We start from the raw sequence: 19,392 nt of genomic DNA on the forward strand, positions 1-19,392 counted from the left end.
TGTTCTTGCTTAATTGATGAAGCCTCCATTTGAACTAATGTCTACGGCTCATCTGAAGTATCTCACTTGGAAAGTGGTGTTTTTCATTGCCCTCACTTCTGCTCGAAGAGTCAGTGAGCTGCAAGCTTTAGTTGCTGATCCACCTTTCACTGTGTTCCATCATGAAGGTGATTCTACGTAGTCATCCTAAATTCCTACCTAAAGTGGTTTCAGAATTTAATCTCAACCAATCCATTGTTCTTCCAGTGTTCTTTCCAAAGCCTCATTCTCATCCTGGAGAATCAGCTCTTCATACTGTGGACTGTAAACGTGCTTTGGCCTTCTATTTGGAATGTACCAAACTACACAGAACTGCTCCTTAACTTTTTGTCTCTTTCGATCCAAATAAGTTGGGACATCCTATCTCTAAGCATACCATCTCCAACTGGATGGCTGCTTGTATTTCCTGCTATGCCCAGGCTGGATTACCCCTACAGAGTAGAGTCACAGCCCATACAGTCATAATGGCAGCTTCAGTAGCTTTCCTCAGATCTACACTTATTAAGGAAATTTGCAAGGCTGCTACTTGGACCTCGGTTTATACTTTCACTTCTCACTATTGTCTGGATGTTTTCTCCAGACGGGATGGCTATTTTGGCCAGACAGTATTACAAAATTTATTCTCCTAAACTGCCAATACGCCCACCATCCCATTCTGGTTAGCTTGGAAGTCACCCATATATGGGAATAGACTGCCTGCTTGTCCTGGGATAAAGCACAGTTACTTATCATAACAGGTGTTATCCAGGGACAGCAGGCAGCTATTCTCACAACACACCCACTTCCCCTGATTGGCTTCTCTGCTAGCTATGTGAACTGAGGAGACGCGTGCTGTGCTAGGCGGGAAGGCACTCGCGTATGCGCGGTGTGGCTGACTCAAAACTTCTAGCTTCTACGAGCAAGTCTGCTTGCGAGGCTTCCACATCGGGGGCTCTGTCGATGACATCACCCATATGTGAGAATAGCTGCCTGCTGTCCCTGGATAACACCTGTTACGGTAAGTAACTGTGCTTTTCTGTTCTATGTTCATTGATAAAAGAGCATGGGTAGGACTGCAAAAAATGAATACAAATGGGAATCGATGTGTAGTAGACGGAAAGATTCTCATAAGACTATTTGTGAGGAACTAGCTAAATTAAAAGTAGACAAAGCAATGGGACTTGATGGGATACATCCAAGGGTACTCAACGAACTTGGAGAGGTTCTGACTGCTCCATTGTGTCATTTTCAACATTGATCTCCTCTTCTAATAAACTTTCATGCAGAGTACCCAAGGATCTGAACTTTCTCCTTTATTACCGTATTTTCACGCATATAACGCGCGTATTATACACAATTTTATAAACCGAGTATAACCATGTGCGTTATATTCGTGAGCGCGTTATACAATTTTTTTTTACATAGTTCCCCCCCCCCCCGATGTCTAATTCACCCCGCAGGACCGCTCGCACCCCCACCCCGAAGGACCACTTGCACTCGCACCCCCACCCCGAAGGACCGCGCGCACCCCCACAGCCTCCTCCCCCCCATCATGGAGAAGCTGCCTACCGTTGTCCTGCTGCTTCCTCTGCCGGCGGTCCTGCCCCTTCTCTGAGCCCTGCGTCTGCGCTGAGGAAGCAGCAGGACAACGGTAGGCAGCTTCTCCATGATAGGGGGGAGGAGGCTGTGGGGGTGCGCGCAGAGGAAGCAGCAGGACAACGGTAGGCAGCTTCTCCATGATGGGGAGGGAGGAGGCTGTGGGGGTGCGTGCGGTCCTTCGGGGTGGGGGTGCGTGTACAAGTGCGAGTGGTCCTTCAGGGTGGGGGTGCGAGCGGTCCTGCGGGGGGGTTAATCGGACATCGGGGGGGGGCATCAGGCTTTCAGGGTGGGGACAGGACTTCAAGGGGGGACAGGACTTCAAGGGGGAGAGGAGAGTTGGGGGCGGGCGAGAGGAGAGTTGGGGCGGCGAGAGGAGAGTCGGGGCGGCCAGAGGAGAGTCGGGCAGCGACGGGAGAGTCGGGGCAGCATGCGCGGTATACGGGTGTGCGCGCTATATAAAAATTTATTTACATAAATTACAGTTTCCCGCGCGCTATACCCGTGTGCGCATTTTACACGGGTGCGTGGTATATGAGTGAAAATACGGTATTCAGTATTTTCTTGAGTCCCTTGGTTTCAAGGATCCAAGAATTTAAAATCAAGTTATTTTTATGCTAACGATATGATATTAGTTTTTTCACAAAGACAGAATGATCTTAACCCCTTTACAAACATGCCGGGATATGATCAACAAATGGCTCTAGAAAAGGTTCAAAGAAGAGCGACCAAGATGATAAATGGGATGGAATTCCTCTCATATGAGGAAAGACTAGAACGGTTAGTCTTCAGCTTGGAAAAGAGATGGCTGAGGGGAGATATGATTGAAGTCTACAAAATCCTGAGTGGAGTAGAACGGGTACAAGTGGATCGATTTTTCACTCTTTCAAAAATTACAAGGACTAGGGGACACTCAATGAAGTTACAGGGAAATACTTTTAAAACCAACAGGAGGAAATATTTTATCACTCAGATAATAGTTAAGCTCTAGAACACATTTTCAGAGGTTGTAGTAAGAGCAGAGAGCGTAACTATTTTAAGAAAGGTTTGGACAAGTTCCTGTAGGAAAAGTCTGTAGTCTGTTATTGAGAAAGACATGGGGGAAGCCACTGCTTGCCCTGGATTGGTAGCATGGAATATTGCTACTCATTGGGTTTTGGCCAGGTACCTGGATTGACCACCGTGTGAACGGGCCACTGGGCGTGATGGACCATTTGTCTGACCTAGTAAGGCTATTCTTATGTTCATTAAATTATAAGTTAGTCCTAAATCCTCAAAAAACCACCAGAATTTGGATTACAGGGACTTTGAGCTCTCCTTCAGTCGCTCTGCTCCTGTGTGGGAAGCCCATTATATTATTTGACACCATAAAGTACCTAGGTGTACATCTAGATGTGTCTCTGTCATCCAGTAAACAATTATCTTCTGTGACTAGATCTTGTTTTGTGTTGCTTCATCAGATTCAAGCCGTTTGTCCCTATATTGATAAATTGTGAATCTTTAATTCACATTTTAGTAATTTCCAAATTGGACTACTGTAATATAATCCTGATCTTCTGAATGTTGCTTTAAAAAAATTACAAACAGTACAAAATACTGCTATTAGGGTTTTAAACAATGTTCATAGATATGACCATATGATTCCACTTTTGAAGGAATACCACTGGCTACCCGTAAAATTCCGATTAATGCACAAAACATTAACCTTGACTTTTAAAGTTTACATTTAGGTACACCTGATTACTTAGCAAAATTATTGGTACCATACAGACCAATTAGAAATTTATGTTCTTACCAAAACTCAGCAGTTGTCTCTACCCTCAGTTCACTTAGCAAGACTGACTTCAACATGAAATTCTGCCTTTTTTGCTTCTGCACCATATTTATGGAATTCTCTTCCTATCGAATTACGTACTGAACTTTCTTATACTAAATTTAGAAGCCTTTTGAAAACCTATCTTTTACATTTAGCATACTCTTAGAAGATTATTATTGCCTACTGTAATAAGAACTTTTTGGATTGGAACCCAGGGAGGGATTCCAGACTGCAGCTTTTTTAGATCTTAATTTTTTAGGAGGTTATATTTATTTTATATTTTCTTTTGTTAATGGAGTTCCTTTCTTTTTTTAAATTTGTAAACCGCTCTGCTATTACTGCGAAGGACAAGTCTATAAGTACTAATAAACATAAACATTGTCTCATCTTTTTAATGCTTTCTTAGAGTCCGGTGTGGTCCCGGAGGACTGGAGAAGAGCAGATGCCCATATGCACAAGAGTGGAAGTAAGTAGGAGGTTAGGAATTACAGGCTGGTTAGTCTGACCTCAGTAATGAGTAAACTAATCGAAACGCTCCTTAGGCGGAGGATAATGAGATTTCTAGAATCAAATGGATTGCAGGACCCGAGGCAGCATGGTTTACGCGAGGCAGGACTTGTCAGACAAATCTGCTTGATTTCTTTGACTGGGTGACCAAACAGTTGGATATGGGAGGGGCACTAGAAGTAGTGTACTTGGTCTTTAGTAAAGCTTTTGACACATTGCCACATAGGCAACTGATAAATAAACTGGATTAAAAGCTGGTTAAGTAGAAGGAGACAACTTATAAGCATTGCATGAATACATGGAGGTGCTGAAAAGCTCAGTCTAAGGTAGATACCTTAGTAGTGCAGGTAACCAAATGCACGTCCCTTCCAAGTGAGAGAGGCATGGTATTAAAAGATATGTAGGATCACAGAATGAATGTGATCCTTAACAGATAATTTGAAATGCTGGCCTTGGGAATCAAAGCAGCAGCTTCTTTTGTGACATATGCCTGTCACACCAGGTTGCAAGGGTTTGCGTTGGTGGAGGGCAAACCTTTGCCCTAGCTTCTATTAGCAGGAGTGGATTATGTGGCCGATGCTCTCTACGACATCATCAGAGTCATGTGCAAAGTCTCAGCTTATTCTGTCTCAGCCCGCAGAATGCTCTGGATCAGGTAATTATCAGGAGATTCCACTTTTCAAGGGACAAATGTTCAGAAAAGGGGTGGATGATCTCATGGCTGGCAAGGCAGGTCGTTGGCCAAAATCTCTATCTGACTGTAGACCGCGAATCTCGAGAGACTCTGGGCGGTATAATTTTCATTGCTTTAGGCACTTTCAGTAGTACTCAGGAGGAGCTTCCTCTCAAAGATCCCACCAGAGATCCAGACAGAGATTCTCAGGAGCCAGCCAGGTCTGAAGCTGTTCCCCTAAAGATAGGGGGACGGCTCTCGGAGTATGCGTTCAGGACTACTAGACACATTGCACTAGAAAGAAAGATTAGTTTCTTACCTCAATTAATCTTTCTTGTAGATGTGTCTAGTAGTTCTGAAGCTCTGCCCTGTAAGTGGGCCTCGCTTGTCTTCTGTCTTAATATCAGTCTCTGTCTGAATTTGGAGAATTCTCTGTCTGGATATTATTGAATATCAGATTAAAATACGTTCAGACTTAAGAGAGACAGCACTATCCAGGGGTTGTCAGTTTATGGTTCCTCGAGAGCAGTGGAAGGAAAAAGACACAATAGTAGATAGGGCAGGCCAGTGTGTGATTGGAGCGGGGCGATTACCAAATAATTGGTCAACCCAAACTTGTGAATTGTATGTTCTTAATAAAGCTTTGCAGTTACTAAAAGGGAGAGAGGGTACCATTTACACTGATTCCACATATGCATTTGGAGTAGTACAGACCTTTGGAAGTATTTGGGAGGGGAGAGGGTTGATTATTGTGAGGGGCAAAGAATTGGTTCATGGGGAATTGATTAAACAAGTGTTGGAGAATCTCTTACTCCCGTGAAGAAATAGCAGTGGTGCATTTAAGTGGACATTAGAAGGCGCACGCACAAAAATCTATTGGGAATAGGCTGACAGGTGAGGTAGCTAAAAAGGCAGCATTGAAATCTGAAAAGGTGACCATGTGAGCCATGACCCCTAGGGTAGCAGATTGTTCCCTCATATTCACAAGTAAAGAGGAAGAGGAATTAGTTAAACTGGGAGCAATTAAGACAAATGAGGGGAAATGGTAGACAGATGATAAACAAGCAACTTAAGTGAGAGGTATTGTCTGTGTTACATCAGGGAGTATAGGCTCTATGTGACTTAACTCTTAGAGCATATGGATGTTCAGGGATTTACACGATGGCAAATAGATCTGTGCCCACTGCGTAACTTGCAACAAGATAAACAAAAAAGTGTTGCAGGATTGCTGCCTTTCCAGAGTATTCAGGTAGATTTCACATAGCTACCTCTAGTGGGAAGGCTCAAGTGATTTGTTAGTTTTTCTAGATCATTTTACTGGATGGGTGGAAGCCTATCCTGTGTCTTAAGACCACAGCAGCCAGAGTAGTTAAGGTGGTCTTGGAACAAATCAATCCACGATATGGTATTGTGGAAAATGATGACGCACCAAAAATAAACAATTGACAACCCCTGGGTAGTGCTGCTGTCTCTCTTAAGTCTGAATATACTTTAGTCTGATATTCAATAATATCCAGACAATCATGTTCAGGCTGTTTCCCTTCCTCTGCTATTCCTTTCCATAGAAATGTAGCAGGGTTTAAACAGGTGTCTGTTGTCATCCTTTTCATATTTTAATATTCTGGAATCAGTAAGTCATCTTCCTTTTTTCTGGTTCAGAATATTTCTGACTTGATGTGGAGTGCTGACCGCCAATTCCCCTCCAAATACCAATTTTCTACTCTCTTCCATTAGAGCTGCGGCTGCAACAGCTTGCACACACTCTGGCCATCCCTGTGAAACAAGGTTCAGAACATTAGACAAATAGGCCATTGGTTGTCTTTTCCCTCCCCAATTTAGGGTTAGTACTCCCAATGCCACTCCCTTGTCAGTTGTAACAAATAAATGGAAAGGTTTGCCTAAGGAAGGGCCAATACAGGAGCTGTGACCAAACTATCTTTTAGGTCTGTTACCAATTTCTTCTCATCCTCTTTCCACTCGAGAATGTTAGGCTCCCCTTCCAGGAGCTTCAAATACAAATTATTTGTTTTCTGTGCGTATGAGTCTATAGAGTCTACAATACCCAGTTAGACGCAGGAATTTTCTCAACTCCCCTTTTGTTTTTTGGCAAGGGTAACTCAACAATCCCTTTAATTCTTTCAGGCTTGATTTTGCACTTGCCCTCACTGATCAGATGACCCAAATATTTCACCTCCCTTTACACATACTGCAATTTAGTTTTGCTCATCCTAAGTCCCTGTTCCCCCACAAAATTTAGGAGGGCATTTGTGGTCTTTCCTTTCTTCTTCCCTGACACCAAAAGATCATTTATGTACTGCAACAGAGCAGTCCCTATAGGCATTTTGAACTGCTCCATAATTTGTTCAAATACCTGCCCAAATAAATTTTGGGACTCTGTGAATCCCTAAGGGAGCACAGTCCATCTATATTGCTGTTTCCTCCCTGTGTATGGATTCTTCCACTCAAAAGCAAACAGATCCCTACTCTTGGGATCCAGTGGGCATGCCCAGAAGGCATCTTTTAGGTTCACTACACTGAACCACCTATGTTCATGTGAGATTTTGCTTAACAATGTATAAGGATTAGGTATTACAGGGTGTTGAACTTGTACCACCTGATTCAGAAGCCTCAGATCCTGAACCAAGTGGTAAGATCCATCTGCCTTTTTGATGGGTAGGCTTGGTGTATTGAAAGGTGACATACAAGGTTCTAACAAGCCATCCTTGATTAGATTTTCAATCACTTGTTGAAGATCCTTTTGGCCTTCCAAAGAAATTGGATATTTACTCTGATATACTACCTCATCGCCCTTTTAGAGTTTAATTTTTAAGGGATGTATTTGTAACCCACGCCTACTCCCTTCCTTGACCCACACCATAGGACCCCACATCCTGTGGGGTCAAAACTGCCACGGATACTACCATCTGATAATTTCTGGTACTTATTTCCAACCCTAACTGCAGGATAGAAATCCCTGCCTAATAGATTGGCCCCTGCCTTGGAAATGTACATGAGGTCCTCCATGATGATCTCTTCTGACCCCAATTTGAGGGTCACTACTGAGATAATGGGAACTGCGAATCCTTCTCCCTTTAATTAAACCCAGAGAGTGTTAGGTGCTGTTCTGTCAATTTCATACCTCTGGGAATGAAATTCAAGGATGTCCTGGCTGCCCCAGTGTCCACTAGGAAAACCATATCTTCTTTGTAAGGACCACCTGCAAATTTATCAAGGGCTCCCGGTGAGACGATAGAAACCCCCCTAACCCCCCCTATTCATCATCTTCAAATGTCATAGTTGGGATGGCTTTTTCCTCCCTCTCCAATTCTGGACACTCCTGTTTGAAATGCCCAGGTTTGCCACAACAATAGCACTCTATTGGAGTTCTATCTCTTGGTGGCCCCCCACAGTCACCCCTGACTAGGCCCCCCTGCCCACACTGTTCTCCTGTTCTACCCCCTTACCTGATTCCACCCTCCCTCTGTACCCTCTCCTCTCTTCTTAAATCACTTCATCCACTGCAAAAATCATTAGTTTCACTTTTTGCTTCTGCATATCTTCTTTCCTTTTCACAGATGCTTTTTCTGCTTCTCTTAGTAATTCTTCCATAGGTTTCTCACTCCAACTTCTGTATCTTTTTCCTGATATCAGGCCATGCTTTAGTAACAAAGTCCTGAACTACTGGATCATCTGGATTCATACCGTAATATTTTCTCATTTGTTCCCACAGTCTTTTAAGAAAGGCTGAAGGAGCTTCATCTTTATCTTGTTGCACTTCAAATGCTTTCGTAAAATTCTGAGATTTTGGGCTGCCTCTTTAATTTCTACAATAATTACATCCCGTAAATCTTTCAGTTCCATGGGCAGCATTTTGGTTACACTGGGAATTTTTTTCCTCCCCTGTGGGTTCCTCTTGCCCCACAGGATGAGTATTCTGCCAGTGTATTAAGACAGCTCTCCTAATCATTCCCTGTTCCTCTCCACTAAATAAAATACCCAGAATAGACATCATCTCTTGCCAGGTATAAAAATTAGGTCCTAAGAACTGGTCAAATTGTTCAGCTAACCCAATTGGATCTTCAATTAAAGACTTCATTTCTTTCTTGAAACTCATTATATCTAGACTAGTCAATGGTGACCTAATATAGCCCATCCTCCTGTCTCTTATCGGGACTTCTCTTAATGGATAGCTCGGTATCGCTCCCCCATCCTTCTTACAGAGGGGCAATCCCGAATGTATAGGCGGGAGAGGGGAGACATTTAAATACCTATGTGGTGTAAATGCACATGAGTCAAGTCGCTCTGGAGTAATCAAAGGAAATACTTTTTTTACAGAAAGGGTGGTAGATAATGCGTGGAACAGTCTCCAGGAAGAAGTGGTGGAGACAGACTGTGTCTGAATTCAAGAAGGCGTGGGATAGGCACATGGCATCTCTCAAAGAGAGAAAGAGATAATGGTTACTGCAGATGGGTAAACTAGATGGGACATTTAGCTTTTATCTGCCATCATGTTTCTATGAAAATTCTTCAGATCTTTCTGGCACCTTTCTATTTCCCTATGTAATTAAGAATGTGTAGCCGCCTTCTCCTCTAAAGCAGCAGATACAGCAGATAAATCCATTGATTCACCTTCCTGCTGTTCTCTCACTGACAGCCCCTGTCCCCCCACTAGTGTTACGGAAAGGGGGTAAATATTTCAAAGGATCCCACGGACATACTTTCACCTCTGCTTGCTCGTTTTCCCTCTCCTTACTATGCATAGGAAAGAGCTCCAACTCTCCCTCTTTCCAACAGGAAGTATACTCTGCTTCATTCCATGAATAGGAGTGCTTGCTATTCACATATAAATTTAGAATTTGTCATTGCCAATCTTCCTCTGCACCATACTTTGGCCAGAAGATAGCCGGAGGCTTAATACTGTCTCTGGTCCAAATGAAACAGCAATACATGATCATTTTGCTTCTTATCCTTTTCCCTAGTGCTGGGTATATTGTCCCAACACTCCAGCATCCTCCCTAAAGGGCTTTCCGGCGGATTTCTCCTAGGGTTTCTTCATTCCCCCTCATCAGTTCTGCTAGTTTTACTTCCCATCCCAGCGCCTTTATTCACAAAACAAAAGAACTTTCACTTTGTTCGTCTCTGGCCATGCCCCTCGTGGGACAATGGAAATGCAGATCGAGACTCCGCTCTCACTTTGTGTTGCTGACACATCTCACTTACACTCTTGCAAGATGCTCCCAGGATGTACCCCCGACCACCAAGGCAATACTATAATAGCCCAAAATTTCTTACCTTGGTCTACGCATAGAGTTGCCTGGTCGGTCATGTGCCTACTTTTTCCACTTACTTTACCAAAGCCTCTCCTTAAAAACAGTCTCGGGATGCTGGTCAGTACATTGCTGGAGCCCACATCGGGAACTACGAGACCACCAAACTTAGTGGGATGTGTCTTCCTGCTGCTCAACGACACTGGTCCCAGTCAAGCCCCCAAGCTGTGAAAAAAGCACTGCTCACAGTAGAGAAAGTCTGCGGAGACTTTGGATTAAGTAATGCAATTTAGTTATTTTCTTTTTGTCCAAAAAAGGGTGTCCAGTCTGCACAAAAGTTAGCAAAATAGGCACACAGAAGTTTACATAATCACAGAAGTCCATATTTTTATTAGTCTCTCCTGCCTGTCCACTCATTGGATAGAGCAAAGACAGTTCACAGTTATCAGACTCTTTCACACATACTTCCTGTCTCTCCACCCCTAATTACTTCTCCCATTGCCATTATTCTTCAGACCCCTGCCCATATTTGGACACTTACTCCTTCCCTCACATGCTCGCCCCTCACATGATATGCTCAGATCAGCTTTTTGAACAGTAGTCCTTATGGCTGACACCTCTAATCAATAAGTAACAAATACTTATCCCAGGAATGCCCACCCCTCCCTGATTCAGCAATGTTTCTTACTTCTATATGCTCATAGAGTTAGACCAGGGGCCAAAATCTACAACATAGGCTAAGTCGCAGTCTGAATTTTTTATTAAGAAACTTAGGGGTCCTTTTATTAAGGTACGCTAACCAATTTAGCGCATGCTAAATGCACACCTTAATGAAAGGACCCCTTAATCTTAGTAGAACTATAGGGTTACAACCTCTCCAATCCCACGTGAGCTCTGTGATGTAAACAAAATAAATAAAAAACTTTTCCTCTCTCTTTTAGGTCCTAGTTCATATCCAAGCACTCCTCTTCACCCACGATCGGCAATAAGGAACTTCTCCCTTGTCCAGCATGCTTCTCCCTCTACTCCCCATCCGCAGTCCTGTGCTTATCCTCCAGGCAGCTCTCAAACAATCTTGACATGGGGACGTCAACGAAGTCAAAACCACCCCAAGTTTCAAAGTGCAGCAAAAGGCAAAGTGGAAGACGCACTGAAAACACCCAACTCCTCCAGCTACGCTACGGATATCTCCCTCTTGCTCCAAACTCGCCACCCTCGTGTCCCACCTTCAAACTTATCTTTCAAGGCGCTCGTGATCGGCCCAGCAGTTTTCCCTCGGCTGTGTCCTGCCTCGCCGGAACAGGAAGTGGCATCAGAGGGGTGGCATGTCGTAGCTGAGGGAAAGACGTTGCGTTAGAGGTGGCAGGATACCCGGAAGAAAAACTGCGGGGTTCTTTACGGGCACAATGTACCTGCCTACCAGCAGGCCAACTTAAGTTAAATTCTGTATTTGTCTGGTGGGCCAAATTTTATAACACCGCGGGCCAGATTTTGACATGCCTGAGTTAAATTCCTTCTGCTGGAATTTGTGTTATTACCTCTTATTAGTGTCTTTTAGTTGGTAGTTTCTCTGCTGTTTTATCATACCTGCTTAGATGTAAGTGTTATATTCTTTGATACGTTCACACCTTTGCATTATTTTGCAACAATTAACAGCATTAGTATTAGTAAAATACAGTATATGTACTCTTAAATCCACAATAACTTCTTGATTTTTTAGGTAACATTAAAACCCCCCCAAAAACAACTATTGTAAGCCATTACTAGTGAATGTTTTGGAATGATGATGACCCTCTGCAGATTCTTTGTAACATGGTGCTGATGCTTGATGCTTTCAAATGGAATAAAAGAGAACACTGAAATATGAATGTTTTGAATGAATGTAGATTATTATCATCAGAAACTTTTCATTTGTGAAAGTTTTTGATTTTCTATAAGCAGCTGCCTTGCTAAATGAAAATCAGCAATTTTCAGAATTCTATAGTATCTGGCATATGACAGCAACAAGGAATTCTATTAGCAAAATTATAACATGGCCTGGGTTTGTAAGCAAGTAGTACATTGATTGATGACATCACAGAATATGTCACAGTCATGGAGCAGTGTTAATCCTGTTGTGACACATCAGGTGCTTGTTGCTATGAAGCCTTTAAAATTTTGTCTTCATTTAGTAGTAAGTGCTTTGTGGGGGAATGCAAATCTTTCATTAGTGTGGTAAGTAGAATGTAAACCAAGAGCTAAAATGTAAAGGTAATCTTAATTTTTAAAGATAATCTGATAAGTGTACTAATTTGCTTTATTTTTTTTCTGGAATATATTTGATTGCTTTCCTTATCATTCTGCTAGAACAGTCCAGGCCAACGGATTGAGTCTCCCTTTCAGCAGATGTAGGTAGAGATATTGAACTATTCCAGTGACATCATTGGTATAAAGGCCAGTGCAACTTAGAATTTGCAGATAATGTTGGTCTGAGCTAGTGCAGTCTGTCCTTCAGGCCTTATTCTTTGTGGCTTTCAAGAATGAGCCTTTGGACCTTTTGGCTTTTGGGATTCAGGCAATGGTCCTTACTCTAGTAAAGTGTAGTAGAATGTTTCTCTCTAGCCACTGGATGTAGCCCATGGGCTTTTAGCTTAGTGAGGCTACTAGCAGCATACCATACACTGCCCCCTGTCAGTTGTTAGAGGGAAGAGTGTGTGCTTTGGGTCCCCCCTCCTTCCCCCTCCAACTCCCTGCAGATTTAAGCTTGACTTTAAAATTTATTCTTGTGTGAGAGAAATAAATCTCTTTAAAAGACAACAACAAAAACAACCCCAAAGTAATAATCTAAAAAAAAAAGCCAAAAGTAAGTAAGTCAACATACACAGTCCACACACAGAAACCAGACTTGGACCAGCTAGAATAAACTTTTGGGTCCTAAGTGCAAGGAAAGGTGGTTTTGGTTGGATGCCTAGCAGCATGTGCTGTGCTAGTTGTGAGTGTTTGAGGCTTAGCGCCTTACCTGTGACAGGGGCTACTCTGCATTTTCCAGATGAACTGCTGGAGGAGTTCATTGTAATTCTGTGCAGTCATGTGAGCTGTGGTCTTGCTGCGGTTTTATTTTGGCTGGAATAGTATCCATTTTTGCATTGTTGCCTTATGACATCAGTACTGTTTTGACTCATACTTTAACATACTTTGTTAATTAATAAGCTGAGTGAGTTAGGTATAAGTGGATCAGTTTTTAATTTGTTTAAATAATTTTTGATAAACTATTGTATAGTGAAGGATGGGGTCTTCTCTATAAGTTGGGACTCTTTTATTTTTTTGAGTTCTTTACAGACATTGTGTTTATCAGGTGAATACTGCATGTTCTCTTATACTGATATTTTGTTGCTGGTCCCTGTAAGCTTGGAAATGGCAAATATTAATGTGAAGATTTTGGATTGTATTGAGAAAATTGAGAATTAGGCACATTGTCTTATAAATTGAATATAAAGGTCTTTGTGGTTTCATAATAAGTTATCCTTGGTTCCTTAGCGTTAGCAGCAGATGAATCCAGAACCTAGTAGGATAGCACCCATCTACCAGCAGGTGGAGATAGAGAGCAGTGATTTTCAGGACCTCTTCTTGGATGGAAAGCCTCCTAGAAAATGAGTATGCTCTGTCTCCAGCAGGCAGATGGATGCCATTTTTCTAGCTCCTGGCTTCTGAAATTGCTCAGCTCCTGTTGCCTTCTTTAGCTGAGCTTAGGGGTGTCCAGCTGAATGGTGACGGCTTTAGGGGGGCTACATCTTCCCCCCCTCCTGCATTTGTAGGGCAGTCAGTGTCTCTGGATTTTCTCCTTTCTCAGAATTAACAAAAAAAAAATTTTTTTAAGGGAAATTGACACACTTTTTGAGTCAGGTTCAAGAATGTTTTGGTCTTAAGGCATGTATCTTGAGCACTCAGCGTTAGCATGTAAAGGCTATTTGGAATGGTGTGGTATCCATCATTCTATGATGTAGAAAGAAGACTAATATAGCAGCATATGTGAAAGCCTGGAAGTGCTTCCAAACTTGGTGCGCTCAGAGGAGTGAGGATGAGGACCTGAGCTCAGCAACGATCTCTGTGGTACTTGCCTTCTTGCAGGAAGGTCTTGAAAACTCAGATTGCAGGGCTCTCCTGTTTTGAGCCTAGGATAATAAGAGTACTTATAAACACACATTCAGATGTGGCCAGGTTTTTGAAGGGCATGTTATGCCTCTGTCCTCCGGTGTACATCCTTTTTTAACGTGGAAACTTAATCTGGTCTTCTGGGTGCTACTAGCAAGCGCGCCTTACGATGGACTTCATCATCAAGATGATGATTTTGGTGGCAATTACCTCCACATGACAAGTGTCGGAAATTCAGGCTTTATCATACAGAGATATATTCCTTAGAATTTTGGATTTAGGTGTTGGTCTTATGCACAATCCCATCTTTCTTACTGAAAGTGGTTTCCAGCTTTCACATTAATCAAGAAATTCACTTACCTGCCTTCACTCGTTAGGGATTAAGAGTGATCAGGTGTTGAAATTGTTGGATATGCGTAGACTCTTACTGTGGTATCTAGAGGATACAAATGAATTTCGATTGTCAGATCTTCTGTATTGGAGGGGGCTGCCTGTAAAGGCTGACTAGCCTTGAAAGCAACTATTTTCAGATGGATCCATATGACCATTTTTTTCAGCCTATATCTGAAGTGGAAAACATCTGCCTTTAGCTGTGAAGACATACTCTACTAGAAGTGTAACTTCCTCATGGGCGGAATCTTTGGCAGTGTCCTCGGAAGAAATATATAGAGCTGCCACTTGGTCTTCTCGCCATACATTTACAAAGTTTTATAGTGTGGATGTGGCGGCCAAACAATACTCTGCATTTGGATCTTCACTTCTGACAGGCTCATCTGTCCCACCCTAAACAAGGGAGACTGCTTTGATAATGTCCCACGTGTTCAGGAATGGCATGTCTTGTCACACTAGAAGGAAAGATTAGGTTCTTGCCTTTGCAATCTTTCTAGTAAGACACTCCATTCCTGAAGTCTGCGCTCTCTGAGATGTTCATTTGCTTGCTGACTACCTCAAAGGTGCTGGGAAATCTGGACATCTTGTTTCTTTCCTTCGTCCAGCCTTGACAAGGATAGAAGATGCAACTGCTGCCTTGAAGAAGCTAGAGAATATCTATAAAATCTCCCATACTCTTAGTGCAGGTTGTGCTCAAGTTGGTGACTTGTTTGTTTTTCACTTTGTTACATATTGCAAATGGTTAAGTTTATTTATCTGTTATATGTTTGATATGAGCAGAACAGACATGTTTCATAGAGAGTGTCCCCCTACCCCACCCTATTCTATTTCCTCTACAGGGCTGACCATTTGCTTTAATACAAATTGAGGAATTGGAGTACAGCCCAGAAGGAGGGGAGGTGGAGCTAAAGAATGCTAATGAAGCTCCCTACAAGTATTCTTGTGAGAAGGGATTGACTACCCACACATTCAGGAATGGAGTGTCTGTCTACTAGAAAGAAGATTACAGAGGTAAGAACTTAATCTTTCCTTATTAAAAATCTATTCTTTCCTGATGATTTAGTATTGTCAACTTGTAAAGTAGTTTGTGGGTTAGTGTGTTGATGTGATTCACAGTATGTTGATCTTTCTTTAGGTAAGAAGGACACATGCACAGCTTGTGGAGCTCATTGCCGTACAGTATTTCTTTCTAAGCAGGTAAGTAACTGGACCTTCAAAAAGATGTTTTAGTGATGTTTGTATGAAAGCCATAGGAGGGGCCTTAGGCCTCCGGGCCAATCAGAGCCTTAGAACCCTTCGTGATACATCCGGGGAGGGGCCTGAGGCTCTGATTGGCCTAAGTTGTTTAAGGCCTCTCATATGAAGGGCCTTAAACAACCTGGGGGTCACTTGAAAGCGGGAGAGAGAGGGCATCTCTCCCACTGCGGAGGGGGGGGTTGTCAGTTGGGTCGGGTCGCAGTGGAGAGTTTAGTGCAGCAGGAGAGAGAGTGGACATTTCTCCTGCTGCGGGGGTGGGGTGGGGGATGGTCATGGCTGGGATTTTCGGGCAGCGGGAGAGTGTGGGCATCTCTCTCCCTGTTTTTGTTTTTTTCTTGACAGCGTTTTTTCTGCGCATGTGCCTATCGCTATCACAAGTGAATCTTCGCTGCTGTCCAGCGACCTCATTTGGATGTGCGATTTTTTTTGAGAATGCCTCAGTTTTTTAGATTCGCTATCAAAACGGCTGCGTTAACAGACTGTCGCTTTTTAACGTAGGTTTTTGAGAATCCTGCTATGAGTACCTAAAATGTAAACTGCTTAGACAATAGACGGTATATAAATAATAAACAAACACAAAAGTAGGCTCTCTACAGACTTTGCAGTAAAGGAGGGTCTGATATTCTTGCTTACAATAAAGATGATTAGCAAGGCAAGAACCTAATCTTCCATTATTTCTCATACCCTGTAGATGAATCCAGAGTTGCAGGCACTTTTCATGGACGTTGCTGAGCTCTGCAAGAAGTATTCAAAAGAATTTTCACAGGTAAATGTTGTTCAGATGTATTAGATCTTGTTTGACTTTCATATGATAGATAAGTATTTTGCAGTTTATATATAACTATCAGATTTAGTCTTACTTTAGCTTTCTCTGAACCATTTATCCACATTAAATTTGGTAAAACACTGTGTACTCCATTTGCTACTAAGGGCTCCTTTTAAGAAGGTGCGCTAGCGGTTTTATCGCATGCACCGGATTAGCGCGTGCTAGCCGAAAATCTACTGCCTACTCAAAAGGAGGCGGTAGCAGCTAGCGCACGCAGCAATTTAGCGTGCGCTATTCCGTGCGTTAAGGCCCTAGCGCATCTTTGTAAAAGGAGCCCTAAAATTCTTGAACAGGCCAATGATTTTATTAGTTCACTAGGTAATAGGTTCTCTGATCTGACCACCAGAAAAATAGTTCTTGTTCAAAATTAAATTTAAATACACTTCTCCCTCCGTATTCGCTGTGATAGAGAATTAACAGAACCGCAAATACAGAAAAACCGCGAATAACTTTTTCATATGTTATTCGCTGTTTTCTATTAAAAACCATCGTGAATATGGTTAAACCGCGAATAACATGGTAGGAGACCTGGCCTGTTCCTGAAGGAGAGGCAAAACACGATGAAGAAAGGGCTGAGAATCAGCAATTTTCTCTGTAAATGCTTGGAATCAGCAATTTCTCTATGCAAGCTGATGTAATTTGGGGGAAGGAGCCAGCAAGCTAGAAACCGCGATTGCTGAAACCGTGAATACGGAGGGAGAAGTGTATACCTTTTTATACCTTGATCAAAGGAATTGTGGTTGTTGCGGTAGTCCACTTGGATATGTGAAAATAAGAATTAACTAATAATTAGTGTATTTTTATTGGATTAACTTAATACATCAATAATTAGCTTTTGAGAGTTATCTTTTTCATCATACAAGGAAAGGCTTAAGAGGTTAGGATTCTTCAGCTTGGATAAGAAGGCTGAGGTGGGGATATGATAAAGATCTACAAACTTCTGAGTGGATAGAATCAGTACAAAGACTAGGGGACATTTCATTAAGTCATATGACAATACTTTTAAAACAAATAGAAAAAAATAACATTTTTATTCACTCAATAAATAGTTAAGCTGTAGAACTTTTTGTCAGGGGATGCTATAATAGCAGTTCCAGTGCAATAGGGATGCAGAATGTGTCAATCACAGCTTTTTGACTCCTCCTCCTTCTTCATGGTCTTTTTTTGCCCCCTTCAGTTTTTCCTTCTGCAAGCGAACATGAAGGTGTCTCTCTCTCTCTTATCTGCTTTGTTTATTTCTTTAATTTTTTCTGTGCTTTTTAAGCTTTTTCGCAGATTTTGTTTTGCGAAACAGCCGGCGAATAAGTGAGGACTGCTTTGCCTGCTTGGAGAGGAACAGACGTTTACATCTGCAACCAGCAGTTGCATCCCTTGGGGATCTGTACAGCCAGTTTGCTGGAGATTTGTGAAGCTCAGGGTTCCGGGCCCTCAGCACTTGCTTGCTTCCTTGACTTGGTCAAGAACTTGAGCACAGGCTATTAAGCATCAACAGCAGTCCTTTGGGGTGCTCAGGCTGCCGGCTGCAACTTTGCCTCCCCTTTCTTTCCTGCATCATGCATTGTGGTTTTTTTTGGAAGGAGGGGTAGAGGATGGCTGCTGATTTGAATCTTCAGTTAGATGCTGGTTCTAAATACTCTAAGGCGTACCTCGAAGTCATTCATCTTCCTCAACCTCCTGCAGAGTCACTTAAGCTTCCCCTTCATAACGTAGAACAAAATCTTTTCCAGAGGAAGGAAAATGGTAAAACCAGAGGACATAATTTGAGGTTGAGGGGTGGTAGATTCAAAGGCAATGTTAGGAAATTCTACTTTACGGAAAGGGTGGTAGATGCCTGGAATGCGCTCCCGAGAAAGGTGGTGGAGAGTAAAACTGTGACTTAGTTCAAGAAACGTGGGATGAACACTGAGGATCTAGAATCAGAAAATAATATTAAAAATTGAACTAAGGCCAGTACTGGGCAGACTTGCATGGTCTGCGTCTGTATGTGGCTGTTTGGGCTGGGGAGGGCTTCAATGGCTGGGAGGGTGTAGATGGGCTGTAGTAGGTTTTAACAGAGATTTCGGCAGTTGGAACCCAAGCACAGTACTGGATAAAGGTTTGAATTCTTGCCCAGAAATAGCTAAGAAGAAAAAATTAAAAAATTTAAATTGAATCAGGTTGAGCAGACTGGATGGACCATTCGGGTCTTTATCTGCCGTCATCTACTATATAAGCTTCTGTCTCAAACTTTTACACGATGCCTGGAGACCCCTTATGCAATTCCTGCTGTTCCAGGCAAGTTGGACTCCAGGTAAAAAACTCTACATTGCAAGGGATTTGAGAATTCGCAGTTGTTTCATCAATCTCTGCTTGTGGAATCCTCTTTGAAGAGATTCCATCCTTCCAGAGTTTATGCTACCGTTCCTCCTGGAAGGGAAGGGAAAACCATGGACAAGTTTGGATGTCTTTACCAAAATGCCATGATATCCTCCAAAGTCCTCAACTATAATTTTCATTTTGTTACTTATTTCAAGTTCCTCATTGATCTTCCAAAATTTCTCAGCTATTTAGATACTCAGAAGCACTTCGAGTTTCAAGAAGTCATAGCTACTCTGTCTCAACTCAGATTACATCTTCTCCAATCTTCTTATGATGACTTTGAGTTGTCTGCCAGGACGACTGCTTGTTCTGTAGCAATGCGTCGCCTAGCCTGGCTTCACACCATTGACATGGACCTTAATCTTCAGGACCGCTTGGCTAATATTCCTTGTGCAGGCAATGACCTCTTCGATGAATCTATCGAGGCAGCCACCAAGAAATTATCTGAACATGAAAAATCCTTTGCTTCTATTGTCGAACCAAAACCTAAGCCAGCTCCTGCCAAGCCTGCACACCCTCCTCCAATTTTCCAGAGGCGTTTTGCTCCGAGAGC

General features: G+C 42.5%; 1 protein-coding gene across 1 annotated transcript in view; it reads left to right on the forward strand.

Moving 5' to 3' along the window:
• The window catches only part of RNF212 (ring finger protein 212), a 229,374-nt gene that overhangs the window by 17,657 nt on the left and 192,325 nt on the right, over nucleotides 1–19,392 (forward strand). The window contains exons 2-4 of the mRNA XM_033951566.1: nucleotides 3,837–3,896; nucleotides 15,534–15,595; nucleotides 16,347–16,421. Coding sequence (XP_033807457.1) covers nucleotides 3,837–3,896; nucleotides 15,534–15,595; nucleotides 16,347–16,421 — 197 coding nt within the window. The remainder of the gene's footprint in view (nucleotides 1–3,836; nucleotides 3,897–15,533; nucleotides 15,596–16,346; nucleotides 16,422–19,392) is intronic.

The sequence above is a fragment of the Geotrypetes seraphini genome, chromosome 1 (assembly GCF_902459505.1).
Source record: "Geotrypetes seraphini chromosome 1, aGeoSer1.1, whole genome shotgun sequence".
Classification (NCBI taxonomy): Eukaryota; Metazoa; Chordata; class Amphibia; order Gymnophiona; family Dermophiidae; genus Geotrypetes; species Geotrypetes seraphini.